Genomic DNA, 22,906 nt, shown 5'->3' with positions numbered 1-22,906 from the left:
CTGCGAAAGGCCATCTCGAGAAACAAGATGCAGCCCTCCCAGAAATCCCCGAAGGACAGGACAAAGCGGTGCTCAGAACTTCCAAGTCTCAAAGGAGCCGCGTTTGCACCCGGCTCTCTGCGGGGATCCATGAGCGCCCCGGCCCCGCCTGGCTCACTCAGCCCCGGGCGTCCCCTACCAAGCCGCGCCCTCGGAGACCCCAATTCCGGCCACGGGTTTGAACTTGGGAGGAGCGCGCCTGGGGTTCCCGCCCAGCCGGGATCCACCACCCTCCCCACCGGGACCGCGCAGGCGCAGGCGGCCAAGAGTCCAACCACAGTCCCGGAGCCCCAAGGTTGCGCCCGTGCCTTCGCGGCCACTGCCACCGCTCACTATGATCCCGGGTCCCCGTCTGCTGCTGGCCACGGTGCTCTGCCTGGGGCTCGGCGCGCTGGTGTCTTCTTCGGGGTCCTCGGGCGTCCGAAAGCGAGGTCCCTCGGTGACCGCCAAGGTGATCTTGAGGCTCTTGCAACTTCCCCTCCTGCGGGCCAGACACGGGGCGCTTAGGCGACCCCACCGCAAAGGCAGGGCTGGAGAGGAGGGACTCCCGGCGGGGGGTACTGGCGGGGACTTTGGGGAGGATACTGTTTGGGACTGGAGGGAACTCGGGAATGGGGGCTAGAGGAGGGACTAACTGGGACTTGAGACTGGCTGGGACTGGAGGTGGCCACGCGGCAAGCGGGAGGGGACGTCTGTGAGGAGCTAATGGTGCGCTCCGCCACCCGGGCTACAGGGCCAACTCCCGCGGTCCCCGCCGCCGGTTGTCTGGACTTGTGGTCGGGAGGGTCCAACGTGAGCAGTCTGGGACCCCGGACAAGCTCCCTGAACCCACAGGCCCTTTCTTCTAGAAGGGAGGCTGCTGGAGTACTTCCTTGGCCTGGAACAAAGCTGGAAGAATGTGAGGGGAGGGGACAGGCTTCCTGCTTAAGACGTCACCCGCTGGGAAGAGCCTAGGTCCCGGACAGGCTCAGTTGAGACCTGTCCTCCTCCCCTGTTTAGGAACTGTCACCCTTCAAGTTTGCAGTTTTTAACTTTGTGACGGGCCTGATTTGAGTCCTGGACAGGCATGACAATGTGACACTTTGAATCTTAAGGGAGGCAGGTGGGGAATCGCCAGGAATTTAGTCCATACAGTGTTCACTGTTGAAGTTCCATTTCAGTCTGTTTTACCCCAGGATAGAAGATAAAGAAAAGGTGCCTGGAGAAAGGGAGGGAGGGATTGCTGAGGTGGGGTAATGACCATGTCCAGGGAAAAAGAAAAAAAAAAAAACACCCTAGCAGTCTTGGAATAGGGTGGGGCTAGCGGTAAGTAGTCTTAATGACCAGTCTGCTTTGCCACTGGAAATGATACCTCAGGACTAGCAGAAGGTTTAAATCTTCCATGGCAGACTCAACCAAAGAGCCAGCAAGAAGAGAGAAGTCAGCCCAGCACTCAGTGTCACTCTCCCGAGACTGGAAAGCCATCATGATTAGAGTAACATTCATCCTCAGGCAACCCCTTGATCTTTTAGGTATCTAAACTGGAAAAGTCGTGCAAGCCACACAACTAACAGATTTGGTCTGCAGATACCATTTCAGATAAAACCATAAGCATAAAATTCATACAACTATGAACTGTTGAAGGAAGTGAACCTAATATAGGTTGGATGCCATTTAAAAACACTTGACTGGTGAGGAAAAACCAAGGTGGCAAAGGCCGGGGTGCCAACGGGAATTGCTGGTGCAAGGCCGGGGTGCCAACGGGAATTGCTGGTGCAAGGCTGGGGTGCCAATGGGAATTGCTGGTGCAAGGCTGGGGTGCCAACGGGAATTGCTGGTGCAAAGTTCTCCAGGCGGGAAAGCCATTCTTGACTCAGAGTGTACCTAAAGGACAGTTTGTCTTTGGGGGCAGGACTGTGGGCAGAATGGCCTGAGATGAGGCTGGATGAGTAAGAGAAAGATTCCAAACAGCCTTAAAAGGAATGGCTAGGAGCGTGGCCATTAAGGCTATCATTCTTAGGACTCACAGGTTACCCTAAGGCAGTGGTTCTCAGCCTTTCTAATGCTGCCACCCTTTAATACAGTTCCTCATGCTGGGGTGACCCCCGACCATAAAATTATTTTTCGTTACTACTTCATAACTGTAATTTTACTACTGTTATGAATTGTAATGTACATATCTGATATGCAAAATATCTGATATTCGACCCCTGTGAATGGATCGTTTGACCCCCACCCGCAAGGGGTCTCTACCCACAGATTGCGAACCACTGCTCCATGGTAAAGTGGCTGGAGGGCTTTGCACATGGAAATGACATGATTTCATATATGCTCATAAATTTCTGTGGTCACTTCAGAGCGTGAACTGAGAGGCCGTTCGGGGCTCCACGCTAGCACTCCAGATGGTGGCTTGGGTCAGGGTGGTCATCTTGGGAATGGGTTACAAGGAACTTGAAGTACATATTGGAGGCATAATTAACAGGGGTTCCTGCAAAGCTTAGATGAAAAGGGGGAGTAGGGTAGTGAGATAAAGAGCATGATGCCTAAGTAGGTGTGAATTAACAATGGGTAATTCTTCAGGGTCTGTCCCTGGCAATGTTGGAAACACCTCACCCAGAGAGCTTTTAAAATGCACTGATGGAGATCTACTTACTCGGAGCAAGTCAGCAGGAGTCTTTGCAGTAGTTCCCAACCACTTACAGTGGACACCTCCTGGCCAGCCTGTGGCGCAGCCTAGGACTAGAAGAAAGTCTACAGAAGAAAGGCCACGCCTGCAGGGGAGGGGGCGGGGCGGGGCGTCCTGACTACATCTACCGCACTGTCACTAAGGCGCGGGCTCTGGTTTCTGGACTGTCGCCTGTTTTCTTCTTCTCTTTCACCAAGCCTACCGAGTTCTGACAGACAGAGGTGTATGTAGGTGAACCTCACACAGACCTACATTGGTTGGGACTTGAGTTCCTTTTTTTAATGAATGTCTTACGACAATTCAGCGTAATGGGAAAAATAGAGACATTAAAAAGGAAATGTAGGCTAACTGGCTGTGACTAGTCTATGTTGTTTCACCCACAGTCCTGTCTTTCACTATGGCTCTATTTAAAGCTAGGAATCTAAATAAGAGGCATGAGGGGCTGCCCCCCAACACACACACAGTGGGGAATCCTGCCTCCATTTCAGCCTGGCAGCTTCCTGTCCCACTGACGCTCTGGTATGAGCTCTGGATTGCAGACTCGGAATCCATTTTCCAGAGAATGCCGTGGGTTTTATGCCCAGGCCAGCACAGAGTACGTAAAAATTGACGCTGCCGTCTTTCCCACTTTTAACCATGTCAGGAAGTGGTGGCCGTGGGGTGGTGGCCAGGTGGCTTTGGGCAAGTCATCTATTGTCTGAGACTTTGTTCCTTCTTCTGTAGAAAGTGTATGGAAATGATAAATATCCGCTGTTATGTGTATATTTGGAGGGTACGTATCTGCATGTAATAGGTATTTTTGCAAATTAAGTGTGGGAAAGCAGGTAAGTGTTCAGTTCGTGGTCCCTCATGTGTGAGGTCACTCTTGAGTGTTGTTCATCCATGAATCTTGAAAGCACTTGTCACCCATCTAATAGATGAGATACACAGCTCAGTTTTAACTTCCAGAAGATCCCACGGCCATTTAGTAGTGGAATTGGGTTTAACCATTTCGAACTTGGTGTCTTCTTGAGTGAATCTGAAAGTAGATCAACATGGGATTGACCCTACAGGGGGGTGGTCGGGCTCTGTGAGCACCTCATTCCTCTTCTCTACCTCCTCAAACCTTCGGTACCCCATAATTTTCAAATGACTTTCAGGGGCCGCCTCGGGGAAAAAGAAGGGTCTGGGATGCCTGCCCACTAAGTATGGTGTGGAAAGCAGGTGCCATCTTTTCCAAGGAGTCCACTCCAGTCCCCACCCTACCCCCAACCTCCATCCTTTACCATGACACTTTATCTGATTCGCCTTATAAAGCCTAGTTTCCTATTGGAAAAAAAAAATTATTTCTGTGTGTGTTTTCTCTTTCATGGGGATAGGAACTTTGTAGGCCTTCCTTGTCCAGCTTGGACAAAGTCAGAGACAAGGCCCGTGGAAGGAGGGGCTCTTGCCTGGCACCCACCTCCCCTCCTGAGGGGTGACACTTGGCTTGTCTGCTTTCTGTTGGCATTGTGCTGAGATCTGGGGATCAGAACGGACTGCCTCCATTCTCTCGGTGCTCCCTGCTAACGAGAAGTCACAGATTAGTAAGAGGGGGCCCTTGGGCTGAGGTCCTAATGCTTTCACTCCTAGCTGGGAAGCTCAGGCCACTCCCCTCCCCTCCCCCCTCCCCCTAACAGTTCCTGCTTCACCCCAGGTGGGCTGGGGAGAATTCCATATGGTGGTAAAGCACAGACCCCATCTCAGTCAGCTTTCCAGAGAACCTCATTCTTGAGCTGCTGTGGAGTGTCCAGATTCTCCTCTTTGGGCTCCATGGGAGGCCCGTTCCCAAAGCCTCATGGATCCACCAGCAGCTCCCTGCCCCAGCCATGGGAAAGGTTGCTCTGATTCTCGGCACCCAGAACATGGGGCCTGCCTGGCTGCCTTGGCTCCAGGAAGGAGAGTCAGGTGAAGTATGCACCCATCATTGTCTCTGAGACTGTCGCCTTCCATTTCTTGCCTCCCACTCCTCCTCGGCGCCCTCTCCCAATCCTTCCCGCTCTCCAGGACTTCACATACAGAGGTGCGTGGGCACCTCTCACGCGCTGTCTTGTACCAACTGTGGTTATTTTTGACTTTTCTTTTTTAACACTGATCTCTGTCTCCATCCCCCACTGCACGGTTTGTCCTGTAATATGTGCTGCCTTCAGGACAGTTGGTGCAGGGACCTTGCCTTGTTCGTAGGTATTTAATAACTATTTCTTGGCTAGACGAGGTTGGACTTTGTCATGTCTGTTAGAGTTGGGAACATTCTGATGTGATTCCTTACACTATCCTCATGGAGCTGAAGGGCGTGGCAACGGGGAGGAAAAAAATTCAGAGCTATGTGAGCTGGGCTGTGTGTGAAACTGGGATTTTCACTGCGGGTGCTGTTGGGTAGCAGGTTCGTTTTCTCCATCTGCTGCTGTTGCCTACTTTGTTGCTTTCTAAGAATTTACTCCCTTCGTGTAAGAGTCGGAAGGCTTTGCAAGTATCTTTCTGGTTGTCTCTTCAAAATTACAGCCCTGGTTCTCTGGCAGATCTGTTCTGTTCCTGCCCACATTCCTTTCTCACCCAGGCATGGAAACCCCTTGGAGAAGCCACTTCTCACTGCCTGACTCACTCCTGCTGAAGCAGCCTTTTGTCCCCAAAGCCACACGGGTGGCTGTCGTCTCCTGTCATACCTCACACGAAGAGCCCCGAGTCTTCAATGCTTTCAGTAAAGCTCTTGTATAGAAATGATAATAAAACAGTGTCTGCTTTGGCCACGTGGACATGTAAATGCCACACAAAGCACTAAATATCACATCAGCCTGTGACAGGCGTTCTGATATATTGGCAGGAGTCCTTGCCTTGAGCTGAGTTTGACAGTCTTTACCTAGTGATTTTTCTAGATTTGCAAGGCATCTTTTTTCTTTGACAACCCTTCTTATATTTTTTAAAGCCATCCCTTGAATGTCTTTTTTTACCCATTCAAACAGTAAATTGGTTCGTATCATCTAAACTTGCTAATGGAATGCCCTTTGACTCCGTGGCCTTTTCAAGCTTTCGGTCTCCAAATCATCCGAACATAGTGATTGGTGAAGCGAAACGCGTATAATTTCATTCCAGGTGAAACAGTTTTTAAAAAGAAACTCCAAGAGAACTTTTAAGGTTTAATATGAAAAAAAAATGTGGCTTGTATTTCTAGCTGTGTTATCTTTCTTTTGTTCCAAGATGACAGAGAAAGAACAAATTCTACTTGGGTGACCATGAGAAGTAGACACCTGAACCCAGTGTTGAAGTTTACAGGACGATAGCTTTGGGGGCAGCCACACACCGGTTAGCGGCTAGCTGTCCTGCTGGGGACCTGGTGTCTTACTGCTCCGGGATGTGAGTGGCAAGCCTGCCCAAGGACTGCTATTGTGTTTTGTCGTCTCTGGCTGGTCCCTTGACTGCGGATGTCTACCAAGAACTCATCACGAGTGTTTGAAATGACAAAAAAAAATTAGATAGGTAGCCTTCAGTGCTCACCATTTTATATTTCTTCCTGCCAGGAATAGAGAGAAGAGCAATAGTCTCTGTTCTCATCTTCATCCACAAAGCAGGGAAGGGGGAGAAGCAGAGTTGTGGTTTTCTAGGGCTCGAGGGGTTGGGGTTATATTGAAGACTTTACAAGCTGACTCTGGCCATACCAAATCACGCTTTCTCAGTACCTAGTACATGCTTGATGCATATGTGGTGCTTAATGTTTGTTGAGTGGATATTTGGGAATGAACCGTTCCCACACAGTGTTACGTCAGCACTTCTAACTAGCCTCATGCTTCTGGACTCTCATAAAACACTGATGGGCAGGCTTTCCTATGGGGACCAATTTTCAGATTTAATTTTGACTTAGCTCAGATTTCTGTCTTTTTCATGTGGTGACCTTCTACTCTGCATCTCAATTACCCGCAGGTCTTCTTTGATGTGAAGATTGGAGACAAAGATGTGGGTAGAATTGTGATTGGCCTCTTTGGAAAAGTGGTACCCAAGACGGTGGAAAACTTCGTGGCTCTGGCAACAGGAGAGGTCTGTCCCAGCCTCATTGGCTTTAACTGAGTACAAGCGTGGATCTTCCTTAAAACAAGATCCAAAGATGTCTTCTGAAAAAAAAATGGCAATTAACATATCAGATGAGTGTGTGACACTTTTCTGTTTCTTAAATTTACTTTTTTCTTAAAAACTGTTTTCTTAAAATTACTCAGTTACTCAGTGCCCTTAGACTTTGAGAAATTGAGAGGGAAAACATCCAGTGGAAATGCAGAGTGTTCTTTTTCTACTTATTCCCATTAATACTTGATTCCTGTATTTCCGTTATTTTGGCCAGTTAATGGTAAACTTTCCCTGGCATAGAACGGCTAGAACGTAGTCAAGTTCTGTAGATGTTCAAATGTTCTCATTTTCGGGATAGACACGGTTCACCGCTCAATCAGGGTTATTTCTACTTGTGCATTCAATTGAAATCATCTCTTTAGAAAGGCTACGGGTATAAAGGAAGCATCTTCCATCGTGTCATCAAGGACTTCATGATTCAAGGAGGGGACTTCACCGCGAGGGATGGCACCGGAGGTAACACTGTCCTTGCCTTTCCCCTTTCCCATCTGCCAAGCTGAAACCTAAGCAACAGGGCCTCACAATGGCAAAACCATAAAGCTCACTCCAGCTCTTCGTTCACTTGTTTGTTTTTTGATATTGGGTCTCTGTGTAGCCCTGGATGCCCCGGAACTCACTCTGTAGACCAGGCTGGCTGGCCTCGGAGACCTGCCTGCTTCTGCCTGCCAAGTGCTGGGATTAAAGGCGTGCGCCACCACCGCCCAGATCCCACTCCAGTTCTTTAAGAAGGATGGAGCTGTAGAGGCCTAGCGCCAGAATCCTGGCAGATCTGAACAAGTGAGGTGCTCCTGAGGTTAAGCAGGATTCCTTGATCCTTTGTGGCCTTTACACAGGATGGCGACAGTCATTTGGCAGGATATTTTGCAGGCACCACAGATCATTCTCAGTTTGTAGAAGACAGAAAAATGTTTGCCATGGAAAGGGAAACTAAAACAAAGGTGTGCCTACGCTGGTGTGGCAGCCAGCAGGCAGTGTGGGTGTGGAGGGGAAGGGGCCAGAAGAACACCGCTGGCATGTTGGTGGCAGATGATGGTCAATTTTTGCCTCTTCTACCAAAACTGCTTTCTTTTGTGGTTGGCCCTTTTAGGAATAAAAAAATGTTTAAGTCCATCAACAAATGTTTAAGAGCCATCAACAAATGTAATACAAACTAAGTTTTGTAAGCAAAGCTCAATAGACGATACACTTAGATTTCTAGTTTCAAACTACCCTGTGTTATCTCTCCGAGGGTCATAACTGCCCAATTCCAGGAGTGTTTTCTCTCCAGCGAGCATACTTTTTCAGAGCACATACCATCCAAGCATCTAGACAGAACTTAAATCTACTTCAGAGTTAAATGCTGGTTTTGGTAGCTATCATGGCTAACTTTTTAAAGAACCCCCTAGGCTATTTTCAGATATTATTTTGACATTGCATTTGTTGCAATGGCTTATTTATTTATTTATTTTGTTGCCATTTAACCCTTCCATTTGCCATACACATTTTGAAGATTGAGTTTTAGTTCTTGTAAAAATACAAAAGGCAAGGGCTGTAGCTCAGTGGTAGAGCACTTGCCTGGCATGCGTGAGACCTTGCGTTCAATCAACCCCCAGCACCACAAAACAAGAAAAAAAAAATCTTACCATAGTGGTACAGGTGTGAAGTGCAGGGTGGAGAAGAGAGAGGCACTCAGGTTCCTTGGGGATGAGATTTGCTGAGAACCATGCATAGGAGCAACCCGGCTGCTGCAACAGCTGCTCCCAGGCAACTGTGCAGCTGGCTGTAGCATTTGCATCCTCACCCTGCTCCTGCCTTCTTACCAGAGTCCGGCAGAAACAGCGGCAACTTTACTTTGACCTCTTTTCCTGTTTTAATTCTCTTCTTTGCCTTCCCTGCTCAGTGTGTATATGTGTGTGCCAGCGGCAGGAGGAAGAGATCTTAGGTTAACATTTTCTGAGTTTGGAAGAGAGTAAATTTTGGACCATTTAGCCTCGACCTCTCTGTGAGCAGAGCTATCCACCAGGCCATCTCCTATGTCCTAGACAGTCAGCTTTAAAATTCTTGGCTTTGATTCCACTTCTGGTACTTCTAACTGAGCCAGGATTTTCGGTTGGCAATTCCTGGGCAAACAGACTGTCAGAAGGAGAGGTAGGCAGGACAGGCCCCTGAAGGGCTGAAACGCGGGGAGGGTGGCCCTCACAGTCCACACTGCTGCTGTGGGGAAAGGGTTCTCGTCGTGGCTGCTGCTTTGCCGGAGCTCCAGGGCGTGGACGTTCCTAGTCTCCATCATCCTCTGTGTCCCATGGGCTCTCAGGTCACACCTGTCAGTTACGGACTAGCTGCTACTGCTCTTGGTGCTGAGATAAGAAAAAGCAGTAGGCACAGAGTCAGGGAACCAGATGTTGCAATTCTGCTCTGCTTATTAGCCAGTTTTGTAACTCGTTCCCAGCGAAAACCAGGACCGAGAAGGCCTGTTCCATGGATTTGTTGTGGGGTTAAACCAATGTATACACTCAGTGCTTGGTTACCTGGATGGGTGCTGAGATGGGACAGACCTAGAACAAGTCATCTGAGCATACAGCAGAGACAGGGCCCCAAGAGTGCCTCAGACACCTTTCTACCCTGCTTTCAGATGCCATCTTCCCTTCAAAATGAAATCGCTGATTTATTTGGTCAAATTTTGGCGTGAGGCCATGGGTACTTTCATCTTGTGCCATAGTAAGGGCCTTCTTCTGTTCAGTTTAGACCCTGGTGCCTATTTCCTTAATGAGTTAGCTTGACCTACCCTTTCACTGCTTACGCTTGCCTAGCCTCATTCCTGTCACCTGTGGGATCCTATTAACTGATTACATGGCAGGTTTCCGTTTCTCTGAAGAGTTTGCTTTTAACATTTGCTTTTGTCCCTCCTTCTTTGGCCTTACCCAGGTATAAGCATTTATGGTGAGACATTTCCTGATGAGAACTTCAAACTCAAGCACTATGGCATTGGGTGGGTCAGCATGGCCAACGCTGGCCCCGACACCAATGGCTCCCAGTTCTTCATCACCTTGACCAAGCCCACCTGGCTGGATGGCAAACATGTCGTATTTGGAAAAGTCCTGGATGGGATGGTAATTTGATATATCTTTCTCCACTCTTATAAAGCTTTATGCTTATGAGGAGACCTTCAGTAAGTCATTGAATATTCAAATGCGTTATTAGGTAGCCTTTGTATGGTGTCTAGAGTTTTTTGTTGTTGTTGGGTTTTTTGGGTTTGTTTTTCAGGACAGGGTTTCTCTGTGTGGCCTTGGCTATCCTGGAACTCACTCTGTAGACCAGGCTGGCCTTGAACTCACAGATATTCACTTGCCTCTGCCTCCTGAGTACTGGGATTAAAGGCGTGTGCCACCACTGCCCAGCTGTGACTTGAGTTTTTGAAGGTGAATAAATTACATATGGCATGGTATTTTAATTGCTAGAGGCATCAAAACAGACATTGAAGAAGTTAGGTACTTTAGTTAATTTAAGAAATATAATCAAACTAGGGACTGAATATGCATTCAATGAAATATTATTTGGTATTAAAAAGGACATTTAAATGCATGCTATAATGCACACACACACACACACACACACACACATATATGATCGATCTGTTTGTCTGTTAGTCTGTCTTTCTGTCAATCTATCTATTCACATATACTTTGAAAATACAATGAAAAACTACATTGCTAGTTATCCCAGCATGGACAGCTATTCAAAAAGCTACAACCTTAAAGCTCTATGAATGACTTCCTAGCAACTTAGCTGTCTTAAGAGACCCTTTGACCCACAAGTTATTCCTTATATAACTTTGGGGAGGTACCTTGTGAATTTTGTAAATTCTACATTGCTAGTTATTCACTGAAAAATAACAAAGAGATCCAACTCATAACTCCTTTCTGAAAACACTCATTCTTCTCAACTCTCAGGATTTGTCCTATAGCTTCCCAGAACATCTCTCTCAGCCCCTGCCAAGTGTCCAGGTATCCTGGTTAGCCTGGTTAGCTTTCCTATTGCTGTGATAAAACACTGACCAAAGTCATTTGAAAAGTAAAGGATTTGTCTTAGTTAGGGTTTATATTATTGACACACCACGACCCAAAGCAGACTGGGGAGGAAAGGGTTTATTTGGCTTACACTTTCAAGTCACTGTTCATCACTGAAGGAAGTCAGGACAGGAACTCAAACAGGCCAGGAACCTGGAGGCAGGAGTTGATGCAGAAGCCATGGAGGGGTGCTGCTTACTGACTTGGTCCCCATGGCTTGCTCAGCCTGCTTTCTTACAGAACCCAGGAACATCAACCCAGGAGTAGTACCATCCACAATGGGCTGGGACCTCCCCATCAATCACCAGTTAAGAAAGTGACCTACGGTCAGATCTTATGGAGGCATTTCTCAACTGAAGCTCTCTCCCCTTCTGTGACTCTAGCTTGTGTCAAGTTGACATAAAATGAGTCAACACAGGATTTATCAGACTTCCAAATTAGAGTCCATCATCCAGGGAACTGAAGTAGAGGTCATGGAGAAATGCTACTTACTGGCCTCCTCTCCATGGCTTGCTCAGCCTGCTTTCTTATATCATCCAAAATTACCTGCTCATATGGGCTGGGCCCTCCCACATCAATCATCTACGAAGAAAATGTCCCACAGACAATGCCCACAGATGGAGGCAGTTCCTCAGTGGAGGTTCCCTTTCCCAGGAGACTAGTTTGTGTCCAGTTGAAACACAAAGCAGCTCAGCGACGCTGGCTCCCCATCCCCTTCATTTTGTGTCCCTGGGTCTCATTTGCATGTGAGTTGCTCTGGGTCATCTGAGTTTACACAGCACCTCACTGGCTGTGGTTCTCAACTATTTCTACTGCTATCCTGATCCCCGTCCCCCAACCAAAGGCCAGAAACTGAGCCACACCCTGGAGAACTCATCAGAAATGACTTTCTTGGTCACAGCACGCTCCCTCCGTCACTGTGACCCTTAGGTTCATGGGCTTGAGAGGCCCTCCAGGGCCCCTACTACTCGGGATTGAATTACATCCATGGCAGATCAACCGCTAGACAAATGGCTTAAGTCATCTCCAAATAAGTCAAGTCAGAGGCTGGCTACTTTACACATGCTTTTTGGTCTGCATTGCATGTCTAGACTAGGATAAGGGAAGAGCCGAAACCAACCCAATACCATGCTAATAATTACAATGGGTTGTAGCAGTTCAATTGAAATACCTTTTATTAGAGCTATGATTTACAAGACTAGCTAAGACTTTTTCTAATGTAACATATGTTTATTATTAAAGAAATAGGGAAATATATGTTATCTGAGTTTCTGAGAAACAAGTACCTTTATTCTCTCTGAGTGGACTGATAGAGCGTGTGTGTGTGTGTGTGTGTGTGTGTGTGTGTGTGTGTGTGTACATATAATAACACACATATATACATATAATACACACATGTCTTACACACATACACATATTTATTACATGCACACTATATATATGTATATGTATATATTATTGCATGTGTATGTAAAATCCCAGGATAATCTCCTAGGTGCTCCACTCCCAATGGCATTGCTTTGAAGACTGATAGTGGCAGATAAGGAGAATGCTGGAGTTATTTGCAAAGCAGCGCTGCCTCAGCTTGCATGGTTTTAAATGATGAACTGTATGTCCCAGGGCTGGGGATGTAGCTCACTTGGTAGATGCTTACTGATCAGATAGGAAGTGCTGAGTTTGGTCCTCTGCACCACTTAAACCTGTGGTGGTGGTGGTGGTGCACATCTGTCATCCCAGCACGTGGGAGGTGGAAGCAGGACTATCAAAAGATCAAGGTCACCCTCAGCTACGTAGCAAGTCCTAGGCCAGCCTGATAGTCGAGACCCTGTCTCAAAAGAGTAATAACAGCAAACATTTCCCATTTGTACTTCTGGAATTGGACCGGTTATTCCTGTGAACCGTCATAGCTACCAACCCCCAGTGAGCCACAGGTCTCCTGTTTTTCTCTTGCCAGACTGTGGTACACTCCATAGAACTTCAAGCCACGGATGACCATGACCGCCCACTTACCGACTGCACCATCGTCAACAGTGGCAAAATAGATGTGAAAACGCCTTTCGTGGTCGAGGTCCCCGACTGGTGATAGACATGGCGGAAATCAAGGAACACACTCTGGCTGGTCCATGTGTGCATCTGCTATCCACCAGGTGTCTTTTGACTCTTTAGGTAAAGTTGTACTTAAAACAACAACAGCAACAAAACATTCTCTTTTAATTTCCCACTCCAGATTGCAACGAAGATTTAAAAATCAACCACACAGCCAGATGTCCTGGCAAACACCTGTAATCCCAGCACTAGAGAGGTGGAGGCAGGAGGATTAGGGGTTCAGGGCCAGCCTTGGCTACATAGTGAGTTTGAGGCTAGCCTAGTCTGTGTGGAACCCTGTTTCAAAAACCATGCCAAACAACAATAAAAATCAACCAAAGCTTATTGTGCATGAATTTTGGCATCTCACCTGCTCAGGTACTTTAAACAGAAACAACATCTCCTTCTTTTCCAATGGTGCTATTTTGAAATCAGAAAATTTCACATTGGCTATTTATTTTTAAGAACATTGTCTTTCATTTGTTTGGTTTCATTCAGTTTCTTGTCTTCTCTATGTTGGGTGATCTGGAAAGTTTGTTTAAGAACGGTGACTAAGTCAAGGCTTAGCATTCTTTGTTCAAATAATTCTTGTCAGGTAAAGGGAAATTTGAGTAATATCATATGCCGTATGTCATCAGCATTTTTGTGCTTTGATGTTCTTTATATTAAATACTTTTTATATGAATTGCTCTTTCTGCAAGACTTTTCTCCCTTTATTTTTATAATTTTTATGTGATGGATGTCTTGTCTGCATGTATGTCTGTGCACCATGTGTGTGCAATGCCCAGGAAGTCTGGAAGAGGGCACCAGATCCCTTGCCTGGTGCTGGAGTTATAGACAGTTGTGAGCTGTCATATGCGTGCTAGAAATTGAACTTGGGTCCTTTGGGGTCACAATTCGCAGGTTGAAAAACCACAGATTTAGACTTGTCTTGAGTCCAGTTGCTATGGAATCTTCTTAGTTGATAGTGTGAGTCAAGACTCAGGCTGTATTTCAAGGAGATGAGACAGTCTTAGAGCTGTGTGACATCTGAGGCTGTATAGCTGAGGCCAGGCTCTGGTTAGCTGGAAAGGGAATCATGCCCGACAGTGAGGAGTCAAAGAAGCCTCTCATCATCTCTGCAAGAGATGGAAACAGGGGGGCTGGAGAGATGGCTCAGCAGTTGGGAACACTGTTCTTACAGAGGACCCAGGTTTGATTCTCAGCACTCACACGGCAGTTAACAACATCTGTAACTCCAGTTCCAGAGGCTCCCATACCCTCCTCTGGCCTCTGGAGGCTCCAGGCATGAATAGGGTGGGTGCATGTACATACATGTCGGCAAAACACACACGAATACATCTAAAAGCAATAACAACAACAAGGATTAAAAAAAGTTTTGAAGAATCAGAAGGTACCCTTGCTGTGGCTGCTGCTGGTGCTGGTGCTGGTGCTGGTGCTGCTGCTGCTGCTGGTGGTGGTGGTGGTGGTGGTGGTGGTGCTGGTGCTGGTGCTGGTGGTGGTGGTGGTGGTGGTGGTGGTGGTGGTGTGGTGGTGGTGATGATGCTTCTAGTGGTGGTGGTGGTGGTGGTATTTTTAAGTCTATGATATACTTGGGGAATGGTTTGCTCATATTTTTCACAACAAATATTTATTGTGGTGCTTTGCTGTGACAAACTATGTCAGGTCTTAGTTTGACCTTTCCGGTGTGACCATGGACAAAGAGAAACGGGTCTCGTGCAGCTGACACCCTAGTGGAGGAGATGGAAGATCAGCAAGCATAAACAGAGGTGAGGGAGATGAAGAGGACAGGTGTGTTGCTAGGCTGGGGTGGGAAACCCCCTTAGAGCAGCTTCCTATGACTCCCCAGAGGGATCAAGTCTGCACATGTGGAGAAAGAGTGGGAGGTGACCCAGGAAGATGGCCCTGGCATTGGGTACTTTTCTATTGCTGATAAAATAACACACCTAAGGCCACTTACATGCTGTTTCCAGAGAGGTAAGAGTCTATCAGCATCTCATCAGGGAAGTCTGGCAGCAGGCAGGCCAACAGCTCGAGCAGCAAGATGAGAGCTCACATATGAACTACAAGCAGGAAGCAGAGAAAAGAAACTGGGATTGGCGCCCAGCTTTTAAACCTCAAAGTCGGGGTTGGGGATTTAGCTCAGTGGTAGAGTGCTTGCCTAGCAAGCACAAGGCCCTGGGTTCGGTCCTCAGCTCCAGAAAAAAAAAAAAAAAAAAAAACCTCAAAGTCTACCTGCTAGTGACCTATTTCCTCCAGCAAGGCCACACCCCCTAAGCCTACCCAAAAAGCACATCCATCTGGGGACCAAGTATTCAAGTATCTTAGCCTACTGGGGACATTCTCATTCCAACCACTACAGACCTAAGGAGAAGAAAAAAATACAGAGAAGGAGTGGATTCCAGGTAGAAGAGGAAGCCATCTTTTTGGGGTCTGGTGTGAAGGGGGGACAGGGTGAGGTGAGACCAGGTAATGCTGAGCCTGACCAGCTTGGGACCTGGGTGACAGGAGGGGGAACCTGTTGGGATAGTGGAAAGGGGCATGATGGGATATGCATTTCAGGAAGATTATTTTGTTGACTCCAAGTTTAAAGGGGCAACACGGGAAGAAGTAAGTATCAGGAAACTCAAACACACACGTCCTATGTGTTTCCTCTCCTGAGATTTGGCATCAAAAGCAATCTCAGCCATAACGGTCACCACTATTTTGTTCAGCCCAGCAGCCTGGCTCATTGCAGCCATAGCTGCCCAACATCTTATTTTCTTTCCTTTGGGGAGGTGCACTGCTCCCCAAGTACTTCCTCAGATGGGTTGACCCTACAGAGGTACACACCTGCCTAGCAATGTCTTTCATTACTGAGTACAAGAGATACCTATTCATTCATATATATATATTTTCCCCCCTCTTGGTCAGTGGTTCTCAACCTGTGGGTCGAGACCTCCTTGGGGTCACATATCAGATATCCTATTTACATTATGATTCGTAACAGTAACAAAATTGTAGTTATAAAATAGCCACGAAATAATTTTATGGTTGGGGGTCACCACAACACGAGGAACTGTATTAAAGGGTTGGAGCATTAGAAAGGTTGAGATATACTCCACGAATATACAGTAGATCACCAGGCACCAATGCTCCTGTGATGGAAAACAGAGCTGGAGGAGTGGACAGAGAATGTGGGGTGGTTGGGATCAACATGAGTGGGGGCTGAAGACAGAGGTGGGGGAGCAAGCCACGTGATTCTGGAAGAAGGGTAGGGGTAAAGGGGTCCAGAACAGTGTCTCCCAGTGGAGGGCAGGCAGGTGGGTCTAATAAACACCAGAGGCTGAAATGTAGTCCCCAGTGGCTTGGTGCTTGCCCTGGCTGGTTTTATGTCAATTTGACAGAAGCTAGAGTCATCAGAGAGGAGGGAGCCTCAATTGAGAAGCTCCCTCAATGAGACTGGGCTATAGGCAGGCCTGGCGGGACCCAGTCCACTGTGGGTGGTGCCAGCCCTGGGCTGGCGGTCCTGGATTTTATAAGAAAGCAGGCTGAGCAAGCCATGCATGAGAAGCAAGTGCGTAAGCAGCATCCTCCATGGCCTCTGCATCAGTTCCTGCCTCCAGGTTCCTGCCCTGCTTGAGTTCCTGTCCTGATTTCTTCGGATGATGAACAGTGATGAGGAAGTGTAAGCCAGCTAAACCCTTTCCTCCCCAAGTTGCTTTGGTCATGGCGTTTTGTCACATCAGTAGAAACCCTGACTAAGACAGTGCTGTCCCTCAACCTGACCCAATGTATGGTTCATGTCTGGGGCTTGACTTCAATTGTACTAACAGCATGGGACCATGGGACGTCAGCTGGAGTAGGAAAAGAGCAGCTGCCTATGTGCAATGGATGCAGTGGAGTAAGACAGAATGAAATTATCAGAGACAGAGGCAAGCCCAGAAGAAAAAAAGATGAATTCCTAAATGCAACACAAAAGCAAAAGGAGGGATTGTTTGGGAGGAAGAAGAGCAGGAGACAAAGAAAGGCAATAAGAGGGGAATAAAAACAGGATAATTATATATATAATACTATATATGTATATATACTGTGTGTGTGTGTGTGTGTGTGTGTGTGTGTGTGTGTGTGTGTATATAAAGTATATGGAAGTGGGACAATGAAACCCATTACTTGGTATGCTAAATTTAAAGCATTAATGGAGAAAACACAAGTTCCTGAAGACATCACTTAGCTCCTGTGTCCAGTTATGTTTGAATTTAATTCATCCCTCCCTTTTCACCAAGTCAATACATCTCCTTCCCCCCTTAAGCCGGGGCAAATTGATTTCCTTTGACATACAACCTGAACTTATTGTCTAACAGAGAAACATCAAAAACATTTTATACACAAAGGCTTAGAAGTAACTAAAGGAAAATATTGGTACTTTAATCCCCAAATGTTTATAAAGTATATATCACAAAGTAGTATTATTCATTAAGACTGGTATTAATGGTGGGTGTATTACATTTATTTATTGTGAGATAAGGTACATCTCAGGCTAGCCTTGAAATCTCTAATGAGCTGAGGATGACCTTGAACTTCTGATCCTCCTTCCTCCACTTCCCAAATGCTGTGATTGTGGATCTATATCAGTTTATGTAGTGCCGGGGCTCAAACCCCAGGCTTAGTGAACAGTGGGCAAGCACACTACCAACTAAGTTACATCTCCAGCCCTTTACTGTGGGTTTTAAAAGCAGAAATCGTGGCTGGCAAGATGGCTCTGTGGGTAAAGGCATCTGCTGCTAGTCTTGGAAACCTGAGTTCATTCTGCTTGGACCCACACAGGGGAGGAAGAAGACTGACCTTCAAAAGTTACCCTCCAACCTCCAGATGTATGCCATCGCACGGGTCTCCCCTCTGCTCCACACAGGAAATAAGTAACTATAATGAAAAGTAGAAATTCTGTATGTAGTATGACCCCCAAGGATGTCCATACGACTGCTTAAAGCAAACAGAACAAATGTAGCTTCACGCAGCGGATGCAAATCCTAAGAGGTTGTTACTTGCTACTCTTCGGGTTTCCCAGAATTCCCTGGGGTACATTTAATGTTAGTAACAACAACAGCAAAACCCCACAAAAATAAAGCAAACAAACAAAAGCCCTATATTTTAAGTAAAGGCAACAAGGAAATTGGAAATAAATGACCTGCAGCCACGAGTGTCAGAAAGCACACAAGCTAGCATGATCCCATGCATAAGGACGGGCACCTTGGACCATATCTGCCATCCAGGTTTCAACCAGTATGAGCGCAAGCGACACCTCTCCAGTGACAAGGGAAAAAGCGGTTCATCTTAGAAGTGATGGAATTCTGAGAGCGCTCAAGCACTGTCCGTAAATGATCACATCTGTGACTACGACAGATGACCAATGAGCTAATGACATCCAGCCCTACCCAAGAGAACTTATTTCTTATACGTGGAGGACCAGGCTTCTGGCCACTATGAAAGCAGGAACTGTGGCTTTTTGAACAAACTGTGTGTGTGTGTGTGTGTGTGTGTGTGTGTGTGTGTGTGTGTGTGTGTGTGAACATACCTTGGGAGTGGTTTTCTCCTTCCACCATGTGTGTTCTGCACATGCTACTCAGATCATCAGGCACTGGCCCATCTGTTGCTTTTTATAGTCTAGCATGTTCTGCAACAGTTTTTTGAAATAAACACCTCACTATTTTACTGATCCTGATGATGAAGGAGCACATGTGAATCGTGGGTGGATATGGACTCAGAGGAAAATTACACTGGACACCATGGCCAACCCAGGGTTATTACAATTTAGTCTAGAGTCACTTTAATAAACAATTTAAAACATTTTGGCATTCTTAGCCATAATCTGCTTTATTCTGTACGAGTGCTAGTTGGTAATTTTCTGGACCATCAACTAAGCGCTCAGTAAAATTTATTCTTGGATCACATTAGTTGGAATGACAGTTTCAGAATTATCAATTACTTCATTTTTTTGATGCATTCTTGGATTTTTGAATAAAACTCAACCAACTCCATTTCTCAGTTCAGCCGTTTTGAGTTGCAAAAAGGCAAAAACATGGCAAGGCTTTTATAAGGGGTTTTGTTTTGTTTTTCAACATTCTTATAAATCAGACAGGCAAAAAACCATCTTTGACCTAGAAGGTTTAGAAATTCAAATACCCCTTAAGGCATTTTTGTGTTTTCCAACTTAAGGAAGAGTGAAAACAGTATATTTATAATGGAAAACTTTGTGACACTAAATAGAAGTACATACCAGCTTTTACTTTAATTCTGTAATTCAGCCCATGGATTTAAGATTTTGGCTAACAGAAGCTGTAGCTGTTAGCCCCAAAGCTAGTGATACGCCAGAGTGGTAGGAAAACAGCTGTACCTAATCCAGAATTCGGGTGGCTAGGCAGGGGAACGGTGGCAGGAAAACGTCTATGTGACAAGTATTAGTAGACAAAGCAAAACACATCTCAAAACCCACGACCAGCATCTTTCTCCTGGCACCGTTTCAATCAGGATGCATGGGAGACATAAACAAGTAGGACCCAAATGCCTAACACACAAACACCCCTGCAGTACCTACTTTTGGGGGAACAATTTTATAATTTCACTTGACACTCCAGTGGCTAGTTCTCATCCATATCAACAGTGTGTAGATTTTGACTGAGATGACAGGGACACAAGTTACCAAAGTTCAGAGCTTTTTTCCCCGAAGCTCTATCCTCATTATGGTTTCCAGACAAGCACGTGGATACAGATGGGGCATTCTTTATTTGGTCCAGAAAGCATTGCTGAGGCCGGTACCCATGAGTACATTTGCAATCTCCTGCTCCTTGATGGCAAATGCCTGATCTGAGAGGTGGGAGGCACGTTTCTTGAAGTCAACCCCCCCCCCCCCCCCATAACACTTGCGAATGTAGATAGATGTAGTATTGGGTTACTCCTTGACAGTAAAATTATCCTTCCTCTTTACACCATTTTATTTTTAAGGGGAGTCCTTCTGCTCAGCTCAAGCTAGGTGGGGATACATAAAGCTTGAGAAGGGCTTTGCATCTCCAATAAGATGTGGTAGCACACCCTGTATCCACAGGCATCGCAGCACTCGAAAGGCAGAGGTGGAAGGGCCACAGTTTCAAGGCCAGATTGGATTACAAAGCAAGAACCAGTCTGAATAGAACACATACAAAATCCAGAGTTCTAACACTGCAAACAGAAGGTTGACTGGAAAGTGACTGGTCTGAGTTCTGCAGAAGAAAGTTTGAAATCCTGGTGCCTTGTGTAAACTGGTGGCCCAAGTCGAGCTGCTTCCTCCTCTAGCTTGACTTTCCCTGTGGTGGCACAGGACAGTAACATATGACTCAGTACAGATGTGGTGAGGCTGCAAAGGCACCATCTGTGACTAGGACTTACTCAGAAACTACTAGCCCCAAGTGAATGCACAGATTAGCTACTTTTTACTACTTTGAATCTCTGCTTTTCAACGCTAGCTATGTGTAGCAAGATACTATCTAAAATAGAACTCACTGGAGGAAGTATGCAAAACTCTAGTCCCACAGCATACATGGGAGAAGCTCTGGAGTGTCCAAGTGAAATGGACATCATAGCTGGGAATAAAACAGATATCACAGAGACTTCCGGTAGACAGAAAACAGATTGAATTTACAAGCATGTTTTCCCAGTTTTTGTTTTTGTTTTTGTTTTTGTTTTTGTTTTTTTAAGGAAGTTAAATCTATCCCAATATCTTTATAGTTGCTATATTCTCTTCCTCTTCACACAAAAATACATTGTTTCATTATCAAAATTCTCGCTGCCATGAAGTATCTGCATAGATAGAAAACAAATCCTGTAGACATTTTAGTTTGGAACTAGTAACTACTATTTCCCTGAGTTTCCCTGCTCAGCTCAAAATGCACAATTATTACCAAAGATAAAAGTCAAAACAGGGCCAAGATGATGCTGACTTCCATAGAGTAGAAAGACAGACTGAGCTTTGTTCCCTAACTCAGCACAGTGGAAGAAACTCCTAAGTAAGTGGTTGACAATTTGAGAAATAGGGGATTGTATTATAGTCTTTAGAGGGCTCTCACAGTGGCTTAATGTATTAGAGGAATCCAAATGTACTTCACTGAGTGAACAGATAAATAAGTAAACACTGAATTCCCCCACAGTGTATAAGCACATTGAATGAGAATGTTCCTCAAACCTGTCAATCACCCTTGATAGAGGTGTGCTTTTGGATAGTGGATTCTAAAAGAGTTATTAAAGTAAATTTAACAAGTTGCTCAGCCAAGTGCAATGGTAGGTGCCTGCAATCCTAACTACTCAAAAGGCTGGGACAGGAAGATCACTTGAGCCCAGGAGTTTGAGGCTAGCCAAGGCAACACAGTAGATTATGTTAAAGACACGCAGAGAGAGTGGAGGGAGAGTTTGAGGTGTAAGGGAGAGAGAACAGGAGAAGAGACAAGAGAAGAGGAAGGGAGAGAGAAATCTCTCAAGATGCTAATCTTACTGATCAGAAGGTACCAGGGTGCCCCCCCCAAACAACATAGGTTGTTGCTGTTGCTCATAGCTGCCCAGTATTTAGATACTACGTATGACTCTAATGCTGAAGACACAACATATATTGATTATGGGACACTGAGAAATCAAACTGGAACTGATCTGGAAACTTCCTCTCTGCTGGTGAGTTTTCTTAGTGCCCAAGGTACTATGTCGTAGGCTGCTGGGTGAGAAGCAATACATGGATCTACCCAGTGGTAGACTCCAGTATGCTACAATACCGACCTGCTAGGCGAGTGATACCTACTGGTGTGATGGCTATAACTACTATAATGGGGGCAACCAGTCACCTTGTGATTGGATTTGAAGCCAGCTCTACAGGAAGGAATTAATGCCTGGACCATACACTGGTCAAAAGCCCATGGCTCAGATCACAGGCCCATAGGGACAACCGATGATCATTTTTCTAAATGGATATGTTGTCAAACTGCCTTCTAAATACTTAACGATCATACTCATAGATTTATGCTGCTCTCAACGTTTGTCAAAGAAACTTCTCTTTGCGGTTGGCAGAGACTCATAACTGGTCAAAGTGCTGAGAATAAATGACCATTGGGTGCTCAGCTATAAATGGGACATTTCTATTAACCCCTACTTGCCCAAAGCTCGGGACTATCATGAAAGAGAGGACAGAAAGAAGGATATGACATGGCCATTGCACCTATGAACACCCAGCAGCTGTGGTCACCTGTACGAAGTCTATGCAAGATCAAGCCAGTCGACATTCCAACATGGATTGAGGAATGACTCACGAGAGTCCACCTCTAGCTGAGAAGCTGTCAGCAACCCATGGCTGCTGAAAGGGGAAGAGTTCTTTTTCTTTGGGGGCGTGGCCTCTGCTGGGTGGCTCCAGCCCTACTTGGCTTTCTATTGCTGTGAAAAAGACCGTGAGTAACTGTGGGAGGAAGGGGTGCATTTGACTTACACATCCCAGTCACAGTCTGTCCCAAGTCAAGGCAGGAACTCAAGCAGAGCAGAAAGGTGAAGCAGCGGCCGTGGAAGAACACTGCTTACTGGACTCCTCATCACGGCTCACTCAACTGTCTTTCTTATTCAACCCAGGACCACCTACCCAGCGGTGGCACTGCCCACCATGGGTTGACTGTCTCACATCAGTCATTAATCGAGAAAATAGCTCACAGACATCGCGGCAGGACAGTCTGATGAAGGCACTTCCTCAGCTGAACTGCCTTCTTCCCAGGGGACTCTAGTGTGTGTCAAGCTGGCAGAAACCGACCAGCAGAGCTTCACACATGTGTTCATTCAGGCAGCATTAATTAGATAGACCCCGTGGGCTATTAAAGGGAGCACACATGTAGGGGGCATCGAGGAGGTCTGAGAAGGGTAAAAGTGGGATTTTGGGTTATATACACTAATGATACATTGCATA

General features: G+C 46.2%; 1 protein-coding gene across 1 annotated transcript; it reads left to right on the top strand.

The window, feature by feature from the left end:
- Positions 1 to 287: 287 nt before the first annotated feature.
- Positions 288 to 13,322, top strand: Ppic (peptidylprolyl isomerase C). Its single transcript, XM_028871835.2, has 5 exons — positions 288 to 490; positions 6,638 to 6,751; positions 7,198 to 7,291; positions 9,740 to 9,924; positions 12,836 to 13,322. The coding sequence occupies exons 1-5, from the start codon at positions 374 to 376 to the stop codon at positions 12,962 to 12,964; spliced, it is 639 nt and encodes a 212-aa protein (XP_028727668.1). The 5' UTR covers positions 288 to 373; the 3' UTR covers positions 12,965 to 13,322.
- The last annotated feature ends 9,584 nt before the right edge of the window (positions 13,323 to 22,906 follow it).

Source organism: Peromyscus leucopus, chromosome 19 (genome assembly GCF_004664715.2).
Source record: "Peromyscus leucopus breed LL Stock chromosome 19, UCI_PerLeu_2.1, whole genome shotgun sequence".
NCBI lineage: Eukaryota > Metazoa > Chordata > Mammalia > Rodentia > Cricetidae > Peromyscus > Peromyscus leucopus.
The sequence above is the reverse complement of the archived record's forward strand: the minus strand, read 5'-3'. Positions and strand labels throughout refer to the sequence as shown.